The sequence below is a fragment of the Sciurus carolinensis genome, chromosome 16 (assembly GCF_902686445.1).
Source record: "Sciurus carolinensis chromosome 16, mSciCar1.2, whole genome shotgun sequence".
NCBI lineage: Eukaryota > Metazoa > Chordata > Mammalia > Rodentia > Sciuridae > Sciurus > Sciurus carolinensis.
Genome location: NC_062228.1, coordinates 58,410,696 through 58,423,850, shown reverse-complemented (window position 1 = coordinate 58,423,850; position 13,155 = coordinate 58,410,696). Strand labels below are relative to the sequence as shown.

Here is a 13,155-nt window from a genome sequence, read left to right as displayed (position 1 = left end):
TGGCCTCTCTACCTCTAGTCTCCCCCACCCTCATTCATTTCCCCAGAATAGACCTTCCCGAGACTCCAAGCACCCAGAGGTAAATTTTATTCCTGCAGCTAGGTGTTTGCTGGCCCTTCATCTTTTGGCCTCAAACATCCCCCAATCACTGCTGCCTTACTGATACCGTCCTAGTTTTGTGGGGAACCACGCATACATATTTCCATATCATTATAAAGGCCCCTCTTCATTGGGAAGCTAACTCTTGGCCATCAACACAAGCTCCATTACCTAACGTCAATAAATATAGCACATGCTGACTGAGAGAGCTTACTAGGTGCTGGCCATTTTTGGAAGTTAAACACATGTAATCCCCTCAGCAGCCTACTGAGACAGGTACTATTATATTCCATCCATTTCACAGATGAGGAAATAAGGCACAGAAAGGTTAAGTGACTTAGACCATAGCTGAAGTTGGGCCCGGTGGTGCACACCTGCAATCCCAGTGACTCAGGAGGCTGAGGTAGGAGAATGGCAAGTTTGAGCCCAGCCTCAGCAATTTAACAAGACTCAGAGTCACTTAGTGAGACTGTCTTAAAATAAAAGGACTGGGGATGTAGCTCAGTGATAATGTATTGCTGGGTTAAATCCCTCCTTCCTCTAAAAAAAAAAGAATGTAGCTGAATATGGTGGTGCATGTAATCCCACTCTTCCAGAAACTCACAAGTAGGAGGATCACAAGTTCAAGGCCAGCCTGGGCAGCTCAGTGAGACCCTGTCTCAAGACAGGGAAAGAAAAAAAAAAAAAAAAAAAAAGCAAACTGGAAAAATAACACAATTAAACTGACCAAGGAGGGCTGAGGGCACAGCTCAGTGGAAGAATATGTGCTTGGCATGTGCAAGTCAGTGGGTTTGATTGCTTGCACCTCCTACAATAAAAATAAATTGATCAAGAAATGGATGTTTGTTTACAGTTTGAGAGTTGACACAAAAGCACCTCAGCTGGGAACGTGCACATCGGGCAACTCAAATTTTTTGCAGCCCTCTGTAAGTGTGGTCCTGGAGGATCACAAAAGCATTAACTTTGGGGTTATAAATAAATTTTAGCAAGTAGGTGAATTTGCAAACACAGGATCTGTGACTAGTAAGAATCAACTGTATAGGATTCTTATGCATTCACAAACATTCTGTGAAGGGAGATATGGTCATAAAAAGGTGAGAAGCTGCCAGTGGCCAAATCACTGAAGAGAAACCAGGAACAAGGCTCAAAGGTAGGAGAAAGACCAGAGGAGGGTGTCCTAGATGACTGTGTAATTTTCTTGTGGAACCAGTTGGTAAAACTCCATGACTGTCAACGTACGACTGGCTGAAACAGTCAAACTTTGCAATAGGAGAAAAAATGTAATTCGCTGGACTCATAGTTACAAAAATCCTTAAATATGTTGCATGACTAGACAACAGGTTCCTGTCAATGTTCTAAATAAATATTTTCTAGAAAGAATAAATGGGCTCTTTCCTCAATTTATAAACCACAGAAAGCTCTAAACCAAATCTCTCCTACTGAGAACTTCAGGGCCATAGGGCTGAAGACGTAGCTAAGTAGAAGAGTGCTTGCCTAGCATGAACAAGGCTCATGAAAAAAAAACCAAACCCATTTTAGTTCTCCAGTGAAAGAACAAGCAATTGGATACTTTTAAAAGCTTTTAATATGAAAAGTTTTCAAACAAATTCTTTTTGGTAAAAACAGGTAAAGGCAGCCACCACCCCACAGCCCTGAGTGGAAGAAGAAAAGTTGAAAAAGCAAATGAAGAGGGTAGGGGCATGAGGTCCAATCTTGTAGCAGCTTCTGAGGAAGATCTCAGTCCAAGGGTAAATTCAAGTCCACAGGTGAAACAGCCAGGATGCCCTCCTGGAGGGGAACAGTGGCAGAGTCCTGTGAGCAGGGAAGGTGGCCTCTACTCCCTGAAGCAGCCACATCAGCCCAGTGAGATGACAGACAGGGGAGGAGGGCAGAAATGGGGTTGGGAGGCAGAATACTAGGATTATAATGATTAAGAGCTGTGTGTGATTGTGTGAGGTGTGATTTGCTGATTCCAATCCCCTGAATAAGGACTTTTCCTATTGGCCCATAAAACTGGAAAATGACAAAACCCCATGAGGTTTTTGTGGGGTTTAAGCGGGATCATTCCTTTGAAATACTAGGTCAAGTACCTAGCCTCACCCAAGCTTACCTGTTATCATTCCCGTGAAAAACAAACAAACAAAAAACCCGACTTTAAAAATAAACCAGCTTCATTGCTGAGCTCAACACTTATATCCAGTCCCTTCGGTATTTGCCTGAGGTCTGAAAGGTATCTCCTCCTTACATGGACTTCTGATCATCCCCAACTTGACCTCAAGCTTGCTCCCCACCCCTGTGCCCACCTTCCCGTGGCAGAACCCAGAGGTAGTCCTGCAGCTGCTCCGCCCAGCATCCTTGGCCCAGTCCCCACATCCAGTCGGTTAGCCAAACCTGTCAGCTCTCATCTCCTTGGGCTTATTTTTGTCCTGGTACCCTATAATCTGTTCCCTCAGCAGCCAACAGAGGGAGCCAATTAACAAGGAAATCGGAAACGTTCCTCCACTGAGCCCTTGGACCCTTGTGAGTCAAAATCCAAGTTCTCACAGGGACCACAGACCAGGTAGTGTCTGGATGTCCCTCCTGCTCTCATCTCTTGCACTCTCCCACTTGCTCATCCTGCTCCAGTCCTAAAGGCCTTCTGTCCCTGCTCCTAAAACATACCCGTCCAGCTCCTATCACTCTGGGAAGCAATTGTTACATTCCGAGATACTGGTACAGTCCTTCTCCCACTGAACCACCACAGCAACCCAGAAGGCAAGTAACTGAGATGATGCTCACTGATCCAGGGGGCATACTGATGCTCAGGCAGATGGGGACAGCTGACAAGGTCACAAAGCCAACATGCTAGACCCCAAACCCATTCTAAGACAGCACTGGAGACAAATCCATGAGCAAATACAAGGTTAGAGTCCTGGTCTTCTGAAACAGATGTTAGAGAGAGGGGAAGACAACAGACAAAAATCTAGAAGAAAGTATGTGCAAACCCATTCCATGTGTTAAAGGTGCTGAGTGATGTGGAAGGACAAGTTAAGACATGAAGGGGGAAGCGGACTGGGGTGAGGGGAGGTGTCTGTGGTTTTAAACGAAGGTCACAGGCTAGGGATGTGGCTCAGTGGTAAAGCATGTATGAGACCCATGTTCAAACCCCAGCACCACAAAATATAAAACAAAATAAATAAAAAATGAACAAATAGCTGGGCACGGTGGTGCACGCTTGTAATCCCAGCGGCTCAGGAAGCTGAGGCAGGAGAATCTTGACTTCAAAGCCAGCCTCAGCAACAGCAAGGTGCAAGGCAACTCAGTGAGACCCTGTCTTTAAATAAAATACAAAATAGAGCTGGATATTGGCTCAGTGGTTCAATGCCCCTGAGTTCAATCCCAGGTAACAACAACAACAAAAAAAGAACAAATAAATGAGAATCAGGGCAGGCCTCACTGGGGGTGATACAGGAGCACACCATTAGGAGCAGGAGAGCCAGGCAGGGGAGGGGGTGCTCCAGGGAAGGGCACTCAGAGAGGCACCACCGGAGAGACAGATGGTAACCATGTAATCACAGACTGCATCAGTGGTTTAAGCCAGGCACAGCATCTGCGCACGTCACCACAGTGCCTGGTGTACAGAGGTACTCAAAAATCATTGAACGAAATGGTGGTAGAGCTAGGAGCTGTGTGGGTCGCGAGGAACCCAATTTGCCCTCCCCCACTACATTACAGTTGGGTAAAGTGAAGCCCAGAGAGGCTTTGGTGGCTCACCCAGCCCCCTTGGGCCTGGATCCAGGGCGCAAAGCTGTGCACGTGCTCCACGCTGAGTCCAGCCAGGGTGCCCCCGAGTCGGGCCACCCGCCGGCTTAGCTCCATGGCCAGAGCCAGGCGGGCGAGGGGTTCTGGGGAAGGTGGTGGGGGCCCAGGGCATGGAAACGAGGGACTTGTGCGGCTTGGGCAAGGGCTGCCCTCCCGGCTGGAGAAGAGCTCCACTAGGCGGGCGAAAGAGCCTGCAGAGAGGCGGGCCAGCTTGCGACGAAGGGCCGGGTCGGAGGCCAGCTGTGGGATGCAGAGGGGAAGAAGCAGGGTAAGCCTCAGTAGCATTCTACTAGTTAGCCGATAGGGGCCTGGGGCAGTTGTTTTCTAGTTTGGGCCAGTTCTAGATGCTAACACTAAGCCACAGCCCCATCCATCATATAAACCAATCATGAACCAGATAATATGGTTTGGATCAAACTGCTCCCAAGAAGCAGATTAGAATCTACTTGAGATGCTAAGCCACGCCCTGCCTAGTTCTTAACAGCCAATTAGAGTGAAGCCCTTCTTTAGGGGGTTTCCAGAATGCTAATGTTTTAGTCACAACCTCAGTGGGCTTCTCTAGCGTCCTGTGGGCCAGGAGCTATGAAAATTTCACCCGTCCTCTGCCATATAATTAATGTTACAGAACCATATACATTGCCCAGGCTCCCGAGCCAATCAGCTTTCAGGATACAACCACAGGCCACGCCCTCTCCAGCTGTCCATTTTCCCCACATTCTAAGTGTCTCTACTACAGTGAACCACATATTATTACTGTTGTTATTATTATTAGAGTAGTAGTAATAGCACCCCCACCACCACTGGGGATTGAATCAGGGATGCTTAACCACAGAGCCACATCCCTGGCCCTTTCTTTTTTAAGTTTTTTATTTTGAGACAGGATTTGTCTAAGTTGCTTAGGGCCTCACTAAGTTACCAAGGCTCATTTTGAACTTGCAATTCTCTTGCTTAGCCTACTGAGTTGCTGGGATTACAGGGGTACACCACCTTGCCTGACTTAATCAGATTTTAGATTCATGCCCACATGCTCATTCTCTTACTTCCCCAAACTGGCCCAAACTCTCCTAGATGATTTTCCTTTCCTTTCCTTCCCCTCCCTTCCCTTCCTCCATCCCCTCCCTTCCCTTTCCCTGGATTGAACCCTGGGGTGCTTGATCACTGAACCAACATCTCCAGCCCTTTTTATTTTGAGACAAGTTCTTACAAGGTTGCTTAGGGCCTCATCAAATGCTGAGGCTGGTCTCGAACTTGTGATCTTCCTATTTCAGCATCCCAAAGCACTGCACCACTAAGGCTGGCTCTCTTGGATCATGTTTCTGATGGCCACATATCCTACATTTAGGCAATGCCTTTCTAACAGCCAGTAAAAACCACTTGTCATTCAACCCTTCACTGGAGCCCTGTCCCACTCCTGATCATCCAAAAGAAAATGCTGATCTAGCTTTGGGTCCCAGTTCCCAACTGTCCCATAACTCATGTCCTCACTAAGGCATGAAAAGAGGCCTGTCACCTTCTGGTTGATGACTTCTGCCTCTTCTTCCAGCAAGGTCACCAGCCTTCGCAGCAGGGCTTCCTTCTCTGTGGGTGGCGGACCCTGTAACTCTGGGGCAGAACAGAATTCAATTTGGGACAGAACTCTGGCTGCCCTCCTACTAGCATCATTCTCCAGGGCTTCTCTGAATCTCACCTGGGCTTGGAGGAGATCTCAGTTGCTCTTGGACCAGCTGTTCCAGCCGCTGGGCCACCAGGGCATAGAAGTCTGGAGTAGCTGGACCTGAAGTAAAAAGTCAGTGACTTTTGATCTCCCAGACATTGGAAACTTATGGATTCTCTCTTTTAAGCCACCTTGCCAGTTAGAAATGATTTCCTTCTTTGTGGGGGAGGGTACTGGTGATTGAATTTAGGGGCACTTTACCACTGAGCTACACCCCCAGGTTCCTTTTTGTTTTGCTAAATTGCTGAGAGTCTTACTAAGTTGTTGAGGCTGGCCTTGAACTTGCAATACTTCTGCTTCAGCCTCCCAAGTTGCTGAGATTACAGGCATGCACCACTGTTTCAGGCTAATGGTTTCCATTTTATAATGGGGTAAAATGAGGCCCAGTAAGAAAACTTGACAAAATATGCCAAAATCCTTAACATATCATTTTACTATGTCCCCCAACCGAACTTAGAATTTTGGACCTGATCTGAACTTTGAAGATTAATCCATCCAAGGAAAGCAAATATATGCTATTTCCACCCTATCCCTTGCCCAGTGCAAATATCATTAATTAATTACAACACTCATCTTCCTAGCTGCAATTCCTATTCATGCTAATATTCCCAACAGCCATTACTAATCTATCCAGGCTCACATATGAGACAAAATCTACTGGTCACTCTTGTTCATGTCTGATAACCCCCTACCCCATTCTGATTCTGCCACTGGAAAAATAGAGGATCAAATAGCCAGGGAGTTGTGATTGAAAACCAGGTCTCCATTCTCTCTATTAGGGATAATAGGAGCTTTCCTAGGGATCAATGGGAGGAGGGTAACAACTAATTAGAAAGGGATCAAAATTTCACTGAATTAACAGAAATACAGGTGGGAGAGGGGGTAGGACAGATGGTTAGGGTTGGTATTAGAGATTGCACACTGCTCCCCCTTAGCTAAGTGATCTCAAACTACTACCTTATCCTGCTTACACTTTAGGAACCAAGGCTTCTTTCTGGCTGTGTTTGTTTCACAGGTGATATGGGGAAATCTCTTACCAGGTTCTGAGCCATAGCAGGGGCGGAGGGGCAGGGAACAAGGCCGAGGGGACTCAGGGGGAGCTGCTCCTCGACCCAGCGGACAGGGAAGACATCTTCGAAGGCGACTCAGGAAGTCTGTTGGCTCCTCTTGGGCAGGGCTCCTGGGAAGGAGGATCTGAGAGTGATCCTAGAGATCTCCTGCAAGCAGTCCCTTTCTCCCATGAAGGATTTCTCCTCGAAACCCCAGAGTTATGGTAGAGAGCCAGATGTGAAGAGAAGAGACAGGCTGAGACCAGGCGCAAGAGTTACAGAGGACCTCAATCCAAATGTAGGCCCTAGGAAGGAGGGCAACTTCTCTTACCTGGGTGGGGTTGGGACAGGGGGCTCAGCCGCCTCACCCCGCCTGAGGAAGGCAGCTAGAACCCTCAGCGTGTCCTCCCGGAGCCCCAGTTCCTCTGAGCCTGCCATGGAGGCACCTGTGAGAGAGAGAGTGCTACAGGGTGGATTCACGTTTCACTGGGAAGTGGAGGCTCAGGACCAAATTTCTAGTTCTGAATGAAGAGGGGCCAGGACGCATGCGTCTCCAAAGGAAGGAGAATGCTGAGGGTCTGGACTTCCAGGTCCTTTGGGAGAGTTGGGGTCTTGGGGCCCAGGCTCTTGAGTCCCAAGAGGGAGAAGAGGGATGAAGCCTGACTCTTTTACCCTGGGACAAGAAGTGGCTGGGGGCCTAGATTCTTGGATCTAAGGAAGAAGATGTCTGGGGACTTGGCCTCCTGGATCACTGAGGAAAAAGGAGGCTTGGAGCTCTGACTCCTGGATTCTGAATGAGGCATACATCAAGCTTCTGAAGCCCTTAGAGGATCGAGAACTACCAATCCCAGCAGGCTTCGTAGCAAACATTCCCCTCCGTCCGCGCTTGTTCGCCGCAAAGCCTGCTGGGAGAGGTAGTTCCAACTGTCCGAGGCTGGAATCTCGGGGACCCCAAGCACTTGGATGTCGGAGAAGGGAGACTAGTGTGTCCGCTCCTGGATCCCTGTCCCCTCCTCTTCCTTTCTCACCCTAGTCCTCGATAACACCTTGCCTACCTGGTCCCGGGCCCCACGGGCCGCCGCCGTCCACGCCTCCGCCTCCGCCTCCGCCTCCGCCTCCGCCTCCGCCTCCGCCTCCGCCTCCACTCAGGTTGTACAAACTTTTAGTACAACTTTCCCGCGCCTGCGCACTGAGTAGACTTGGTAACCGCCTCAACGTAGAAGGGGCGGGTCGCTGGATTCCGCCTAATTTGCATATCACGTTCCCGGCATGCCTGTGGCCGGAAAACCGAAAAAGGGCATGAGGTGTACTGCCTGAGTTCGCCGGACCGCCCCTTTGACTTTTGGGTCTCTTACCCAAAGAATGATAAAGTTGTTTTTATCTCAAGAAATCGATAAAAAAGAAAAAACCCTGCGCTTGGAAACTTAGCTGACAGGAAGAGAGGTGCGCAGCTTGGAGTCTAAGAGCTACCTCGGGAGCCCCGAGACGGGTGGGCCGCGGCTACTCTAACGCTCGGATCCTCCCGCGGTACGTAACGCGGAAGAGCTCGGGAAAGAATTGGTGGCCTTCGGTTATGAGGAACGAGAAAGGACTGGAAGTAGGAGGAAGGCTGAATACTCTGGGGAGTGAGACAAAGAGAGACCTAAATGGCTGGCGCTGGAGGTCTGTTATGGAAAAACTAGAAAAAGCAGCGAGAGAGGAAGAAAGGAGGCGTCTGCACTGAGGGACCCTAGGGGAGAAAAGGGTGGGTTCTGCAAATGGAAGAAAGTTCCCTCTAGAAAGTAGGAGGCGAGCTCTGCAAGAGGGAGGCAGATTGGGGGAACTGGATGGAGGCTCTGCGCTGGGAATGAAGAGGGGTATCTTCTGTGGGGTAATTGAGGAAGGGGACCTGAAGTCCATACAGGAGTAATGTCTGCACAGAAATAACTAAGGAGAGCTCCACCCTTAAGATGGGGATACCTGCTTTGGATGATGTGGGTGAGAGGGATTTACAATAGAAAAGAGAAAGGTCTACACTGGCGAAATTGGGGTAGAGCGGCCGCACGCTTGGGAAGGAAAATGGGTCTGCACTGATATGGGAGCGAGTCTTCGGTGGAAGAGGGAGCCTTTCTGGATGATGGAAGGATAGAAAGAGGAGGTCTCCTGTTTGTACCCCAAGAAAACAGGTGAAGGGGCCTGCATCCTGACCTGAGAGAAGGAGGTGCGGAACCCGGGCCAGGTAGGCCGGGAGGCTGCCCGCGCCCAGGAGCTGCCTTGTGCGCGCAGGCCTGACCATGGGAACCCAAAAGCCGCGAATCTTGCCCTGGCTGGTGTCGCAGCTGGACCTGGGGCAGCTGGAGGGTGTGGCCTGGCTGGACAAGAGCCGCAAGCGCTTCCGCATACCCTGGAAGCACGGCCTGCGTCAGGACGCTCAGCAGGAAGACTTCGGCATCTTCCAGGTGCAAGCACACAGGGGCGCGGGAAACCAAGAACTCTGCATCCAGCACTCAGGCTGAAGGGCGGGACCGAGAAGGCGGGGATAACCCCCGGGGCGGGGGAAACTGGTGCTAATACTAGTGGGTGGAGTTGGAACTGGAGGGGTAGGGCCTGCGGGCTCAGTGGCCTGATGTTGTAGAGCAAGCAAGAATGGAACGGCCAGGTTCCGGCCTGGTTCCGGGAATAGAACTGGGAAAGTCGAATTAGATTTTTAAGGAAGTCCACTGTGCAGGTTGAGAGATCGTTGGGGGGGGGGGGGGGGGGCTTTCAGTTGCAGAATTCTTGAAAAGACACACTAGTGGTGGTAAACCATTAAGAATATCAGGGGAGCTGGGAATGGTAGTGTATGTCTGTAATCCCAGCGACTCAGAAAGTTGAAGGAGGATCGCAGGTTGAGGCCATCCTGGGCAATTTGGAGACCCTGTCTCAGAAAATAAAAAAGGGCTGGGAGTATATAGTACGATGGAAGTGTGCTTGCCTGGCATGCCAAGGTTAGATACCCAGTAGGAACTAAAAGGCTGGCTTACAAAGTCAAGTTTTTGAAAGTTGAAAGCTGGAATCGGGAAATAGGGATGAGGGAGGAGCTTGGGGCTCAGAGAATCTGAGAATATGGGGATGGAATCTTAGGGAGATGGAATTTATTGTGGGGATAGGTGTTAGACTGGAGGAGGCAGGGATAGAAACCTAGAGATGGGGGTCTAAGTCATCCTCTTCATTATCCTGGTTCCACTGGTACCCTAGGCCTGGGCCGAGGCCAGTGGTGCCTACACTCCAGGAAAGGATAAACCTGATCTGCCCACCTGGAAGAGGAATTTCCGGTCTGCCCTAAATCGGAAAGAAGGGTTACGATTAGCTGAGGACCGGAGCAAGGACCCCCATGACCCTCATAAGATCTATGAGTTTGTGAGCCCAGGTGTGTTAAAGCCCGGCTTTGCACGGAGGGCTGGGATCTGGAGGGTTTCTGGCACCCTTTTCTGTTCACACCCTTTCTCCACAGGAGCTGGAGACTTTTCCCAGGTTGATACCTCTCCAGACACGAGTGGCAGAGGCAGTACCTCAGACACCCAGGTGAGAATACACCCAACCCTTTTGCCCTCTTAGACTCTGCCCTGTCCCCAGTGCCCGTTCAAGCCTTGTCCTCTCCCCCTGGACCCTTCTCCCTGCCAGGCTTCCATTCCCTTCCTCCCCTCCAGTCCACCCCCTGCCTGACCAAGAAAAGGCTATTTAAATATCCAGTCCTTTCTTCCTCCAGGAAGACATCGTGGGGTTATTGAGCGACATGGTCTTGGCTCCAATCACAGATGTGGGGCCCCTGGGTCTGGCTGATGTGCCTGAGCACTGCTCTCAGCTCTTATTGAGCCCCAACTTGGAAAATCCCATGCCCTGCCCAAACCTGGCACCCCCTGAAAACCCACTGAAGCGGCTGTTGGTACCTGAAGAACGTGAGTACTAGCTGGGGGTGGTGGGGGCTGTGGTGGGGGCAGTGGGCACTCACTACCTCTCCATCTCTCCCCTTCCTGCCTCCACTACTGATGCTGCTCAGAATGGGAATATGAGGTGACTGCCTTCTACCGGGGCCGCCAAGTCTTCCAGCAGACCATCTTCTGCCCAGGGGGCCTACGGCTGGTGGGCTCAGAAGCTGGGGACAGGACACTACCTGGACAGCCAATAACATTGCCAGACCCCGGGGTGTCTCTGACAGACAGAGGAGTGACGAGCTATGTGAAACGTGTACTAAGGGGTCTAAGAGGGGGACTGGCACTCTGGCGGGTAGGGCAGAGACTCTGGGCCCGGCGGCTGGGGCACTGCCATGCATACTGGGCTGTGGGCGAGGAGCTGCTCCCTGACAGTGGACACGGGCATGATGGTGAGGTCCCCAAGGACAAGGATGGAGACGTGTTCAACTTGGGGTCCTTTGTGGCAGGTAAGTCCCCTGAATGGAAAGCAGCAGGGCATGGTGGTTGAAGGCTCTGGGGTCAGGCAGTTTGGGATTGATTTACCTCACTGTTCTGCACACTGGGACAAAGGGGGGGGGGGTCTGCTTTGTCAAGGCCAAGGACTGGCTGGTTGCCAGAGCTGGTATGAAGCACAAGGCCCAATACACAGGAGATGTTCAGGAAATCAGCTGCTATTGTCATCATCATCATTATAGTGGGCACACAAACCAATGGTAGGGCTGGGAGTGTAGCTCAGTGTGGAGAGCTTGCCCAGCATACTGAGGCAATCCCCAGTACCACAAAAAACCCAGATAAACAGGAAGGATAAAGCCATTAGGGCTTCACTGTCCATCATAATGATGGAAGTTAACTGTTTTTGTGCCATCCAGTATGGTATCCACTAGCCATATGTGACTTTTGAGCACCTAAATGGGCCAAGTGCAACTGAGGAGTCTTATATTTTCTTTTTTGTTTGTTTTTAATTTTTTAAAGGATTTTTTAAAATTGTAGATGGGCACAATATCTTAAACTATGTGGTGCTGAGGATCAAACCCAGTGCCTCAAACATGCTAGGCAAGCACTCTGTCACTGAGCTATAACTGCAGCCCTTTATTTCAGTTTAATTAGTTACAATTTAAATATAAATAGTCAAGGTAGCTGGCTGCATATTGGACAGCATAATTTGGGGATTAAAGAGCAGTAAACACGAACCACCTTCTACTCCATGGAGGGGAAATGGACTCCCCTGCTCTGGGACTGGTTCCCCTCCTGAATCCTGGGGTCCTAGGGTAGGGGTGGGACAATCTTCCAGCACTACCCTGATGGGAGGGAGAGGGGAAGAACACTTAATTTTGTGTCAGAATTGCAACAACTTTCCCCACTCTGACAGCCCCTGGTCATGGTGGCAGAGGGGGTTGGTCAGGGGAGGTGGTGGGGTCGGTAGAGGGTCTTCTTCCCTTCCCTAATTAGGCTCCTGAACCCCTAGATCTGATTTCCTTCATGGAAGGAAGTGGACGGTCACCACGATACACTCTCTGGTTCTGCATAGGGGAGTCATGGCCGCAGGACCAGCCATGGGTGAAGAGGCTTGTGATGGTCAAGGTGCCTGCATTCTGGGCTCCTGGGGCTGGGAGTGGTGGTCTTACAAAGGGAATAGGTTGCTCCCAGGAACTACAGCTTTGCAGAAGCCCCTCTGAGAAACTCCTGCTTAAGGCCCCTGCAATCACCGATTCCTCATGCTCATCCTCAGGAGTTTCTGGGTATCCCTTGTTTGGCCTCACCCCCAGAGCCTATTTTGAACTTTCTAGACTTTATAGAAGTTGGTAGTCAAGTCTTAGCAGCCTTTCTGAGAAACTGCAGCTCTCAGAAGCCCTGAGCAGGAACTGCTCAGCCCTAAAAACTCTTTGGCCTCCCATGATTGTGATATGGGGAAAACTATAGTTCCCAGCCCCTGGGCCAACTGGTTCATCTTGGGTTACTCTAGAGGCTGATGGAAGTTGCAGTTCACTCTTCCCCATGGTGGACAGTGGTTGGGTGTTTTCACTGACTCCTTTCTCCCTGCATCCCACAGGTGGTTCCCACATGCCTCAGGGCCCTGCTGGACATGGCCCGATCAGGGGGTGCCTCCTCACTGGAGAATACTGTAGACCTACACATTTCCAACAGCCATCCCCTCTCCCTCACCTCTGACCAGTACAAGGCCTACCTACAGGACCTGGTTGAGGACATGGATTTCTAGGTCAGTGGGGAGGCCTGAGCCATGACTCTTCACTTTGACCAATAAACCATTTTCCTGCTATAGTCATCATGTGTGTGCCTGCTGTTGGCTGTCCCAGGGCAGCCCTGACCCCCCAGGTGGTTCTTATTCCTGCTGGGGTCTAGGTTTATCTGTCTGTGAAGTTATCATATCTAAGGTACTCAATTTGTGGAGACCAGGAACCATGCAGGGGGGATTATCTAACACTCTTTGTCTCTTACCAGGGACCTGGTGAAACGACAGTCACCCCATTTTACAAACCCAAGACACTGAAGTTGGAGAGACACAGGTCACAAAGAAACAGATGGGTCAGAAACCAGGGCC

General features: G+C 50.3%; 2 protein-coding genes across 7 annotated transcripts; one reads left to right on the top strand and one right to left on the bottom strand.

Moving 5' to 3' along the window:
* Window positions 1-1,672: 1,672 nt before the first annotated feature.
* On the bottom strand, window positions 1,673-7,766 carry Bcl2l12 (BCL2 like 12). The gene is made up of 7 exons (XM_047529506.1): window positions 7,719-7,766; window positions 6,995-7,109; window positions 6,652-6,794; window positions 5,588-5,674; window positions 5,411-5,502; window positions 3,853-4,140; window positions 1,673-1,887 (listed from the first exon to the last, which is right to left on the bottom strand). Exons 2-7 carry the CDS (start codon window positions 7,099-7,101, stop codon window positions 1,837-1,839), a joined length of 768 nt encoding a protein of 255 aa, XP_047385462.1. The 5' UTR covers window positions 7,102-7,109; window positions 7,719-7,766; the 3' UTR covers window positions 1,673-1,836.
* A 178-nt stretch (window positions 7,767-7,944) lies between these two features.
* Irf3 (interferon regulatory factor 3) lies at window positions 7,945-12,873 on the top strand. 6 transcript variants are annotated; one of them, XM_047529500.1, is made up of 8 exons: window positions 7,946-8,190; window positions 8,822-9,101; window positions 9,880-10,051; window positions 10,136-10,206; window positions 10,391-10,580; window positions 10,682-11,062; window positions 12,061-12,176; window positions 12,646-12,873. In XM_047529500.1, exons 2-8 carry the CDS (start codon window positions 8,937-8,939, stop codon window positions 12,811-12,813), a joined length of 1,263 nt encoding a protein of 420 aa, XP_047385456.1. In that variant the 5' UTR covers window positions 7,946-8,190; window positions 8,822-8,936; the 3' UTR covers window positions 12,814-12,873. The 6 variants fall into 6 exon arrangements, with proteins under 6 accessions (XP_047385459.1, XP_047385456.1, XP_047385458.1 ...); XM_047529502.1 differs by having other exon boundaries at window positions 7,946-8,325; XM_047529501.1 differs by having other exon boundaries at window positions 7,946-8,407.
* Window positions 12,874-13,155: the final 282 nt, after the last annotated feature.

Excerpts from the sequence above, each read along its gene's own strand:
- Bcl2l12 (XM_047529506.1), bottom strand. The coding sequence starts at position 7,101 with ATGGCAGGCTCAGAGGAACTGGGGCTCCGGGAGGACACGCTGAGGGTT. Across the intron at positions 6,795-6,994 it reads CCTGTCCCAACCCCACCCAG|GAGCCCTGCCCAAGAGGAGC; the intron begins GTAAGAGAAGTT and ends CCTCCTTCCCAG. Across the intron at positions 4,141-5,410 it reads CAGAAGTCATCAACCAGAAG|CTGGCCTCCGACCCGGCCCT; the intron begins GTGACAGGCCTC and ends TGCATCCCACAG.
- Irf3 (XM_047529500.1), top strand. The coding sequence starts at position 8,937 with ATGGGAACCCAAAAGCCGCGAATCTTGCCCTGGCTGGTGTCGCAGCTG. Across the intron at positions 9,102-9,879 it reads AAGACTTCGGCATCTTCCAG|GCCTGGGCCGAGGCCAGTGG; the intron begins GTGCAAGCACAC and ends CTGGTACCCTAG. Across the intron at positions 10,581-10,681 it reads GCTGTTGGTACCTGAAGAAC|AATGGGAATATGAGGTGACT; the intron begins GTGAGTACTAGC and ends GATGCTGCTCAG.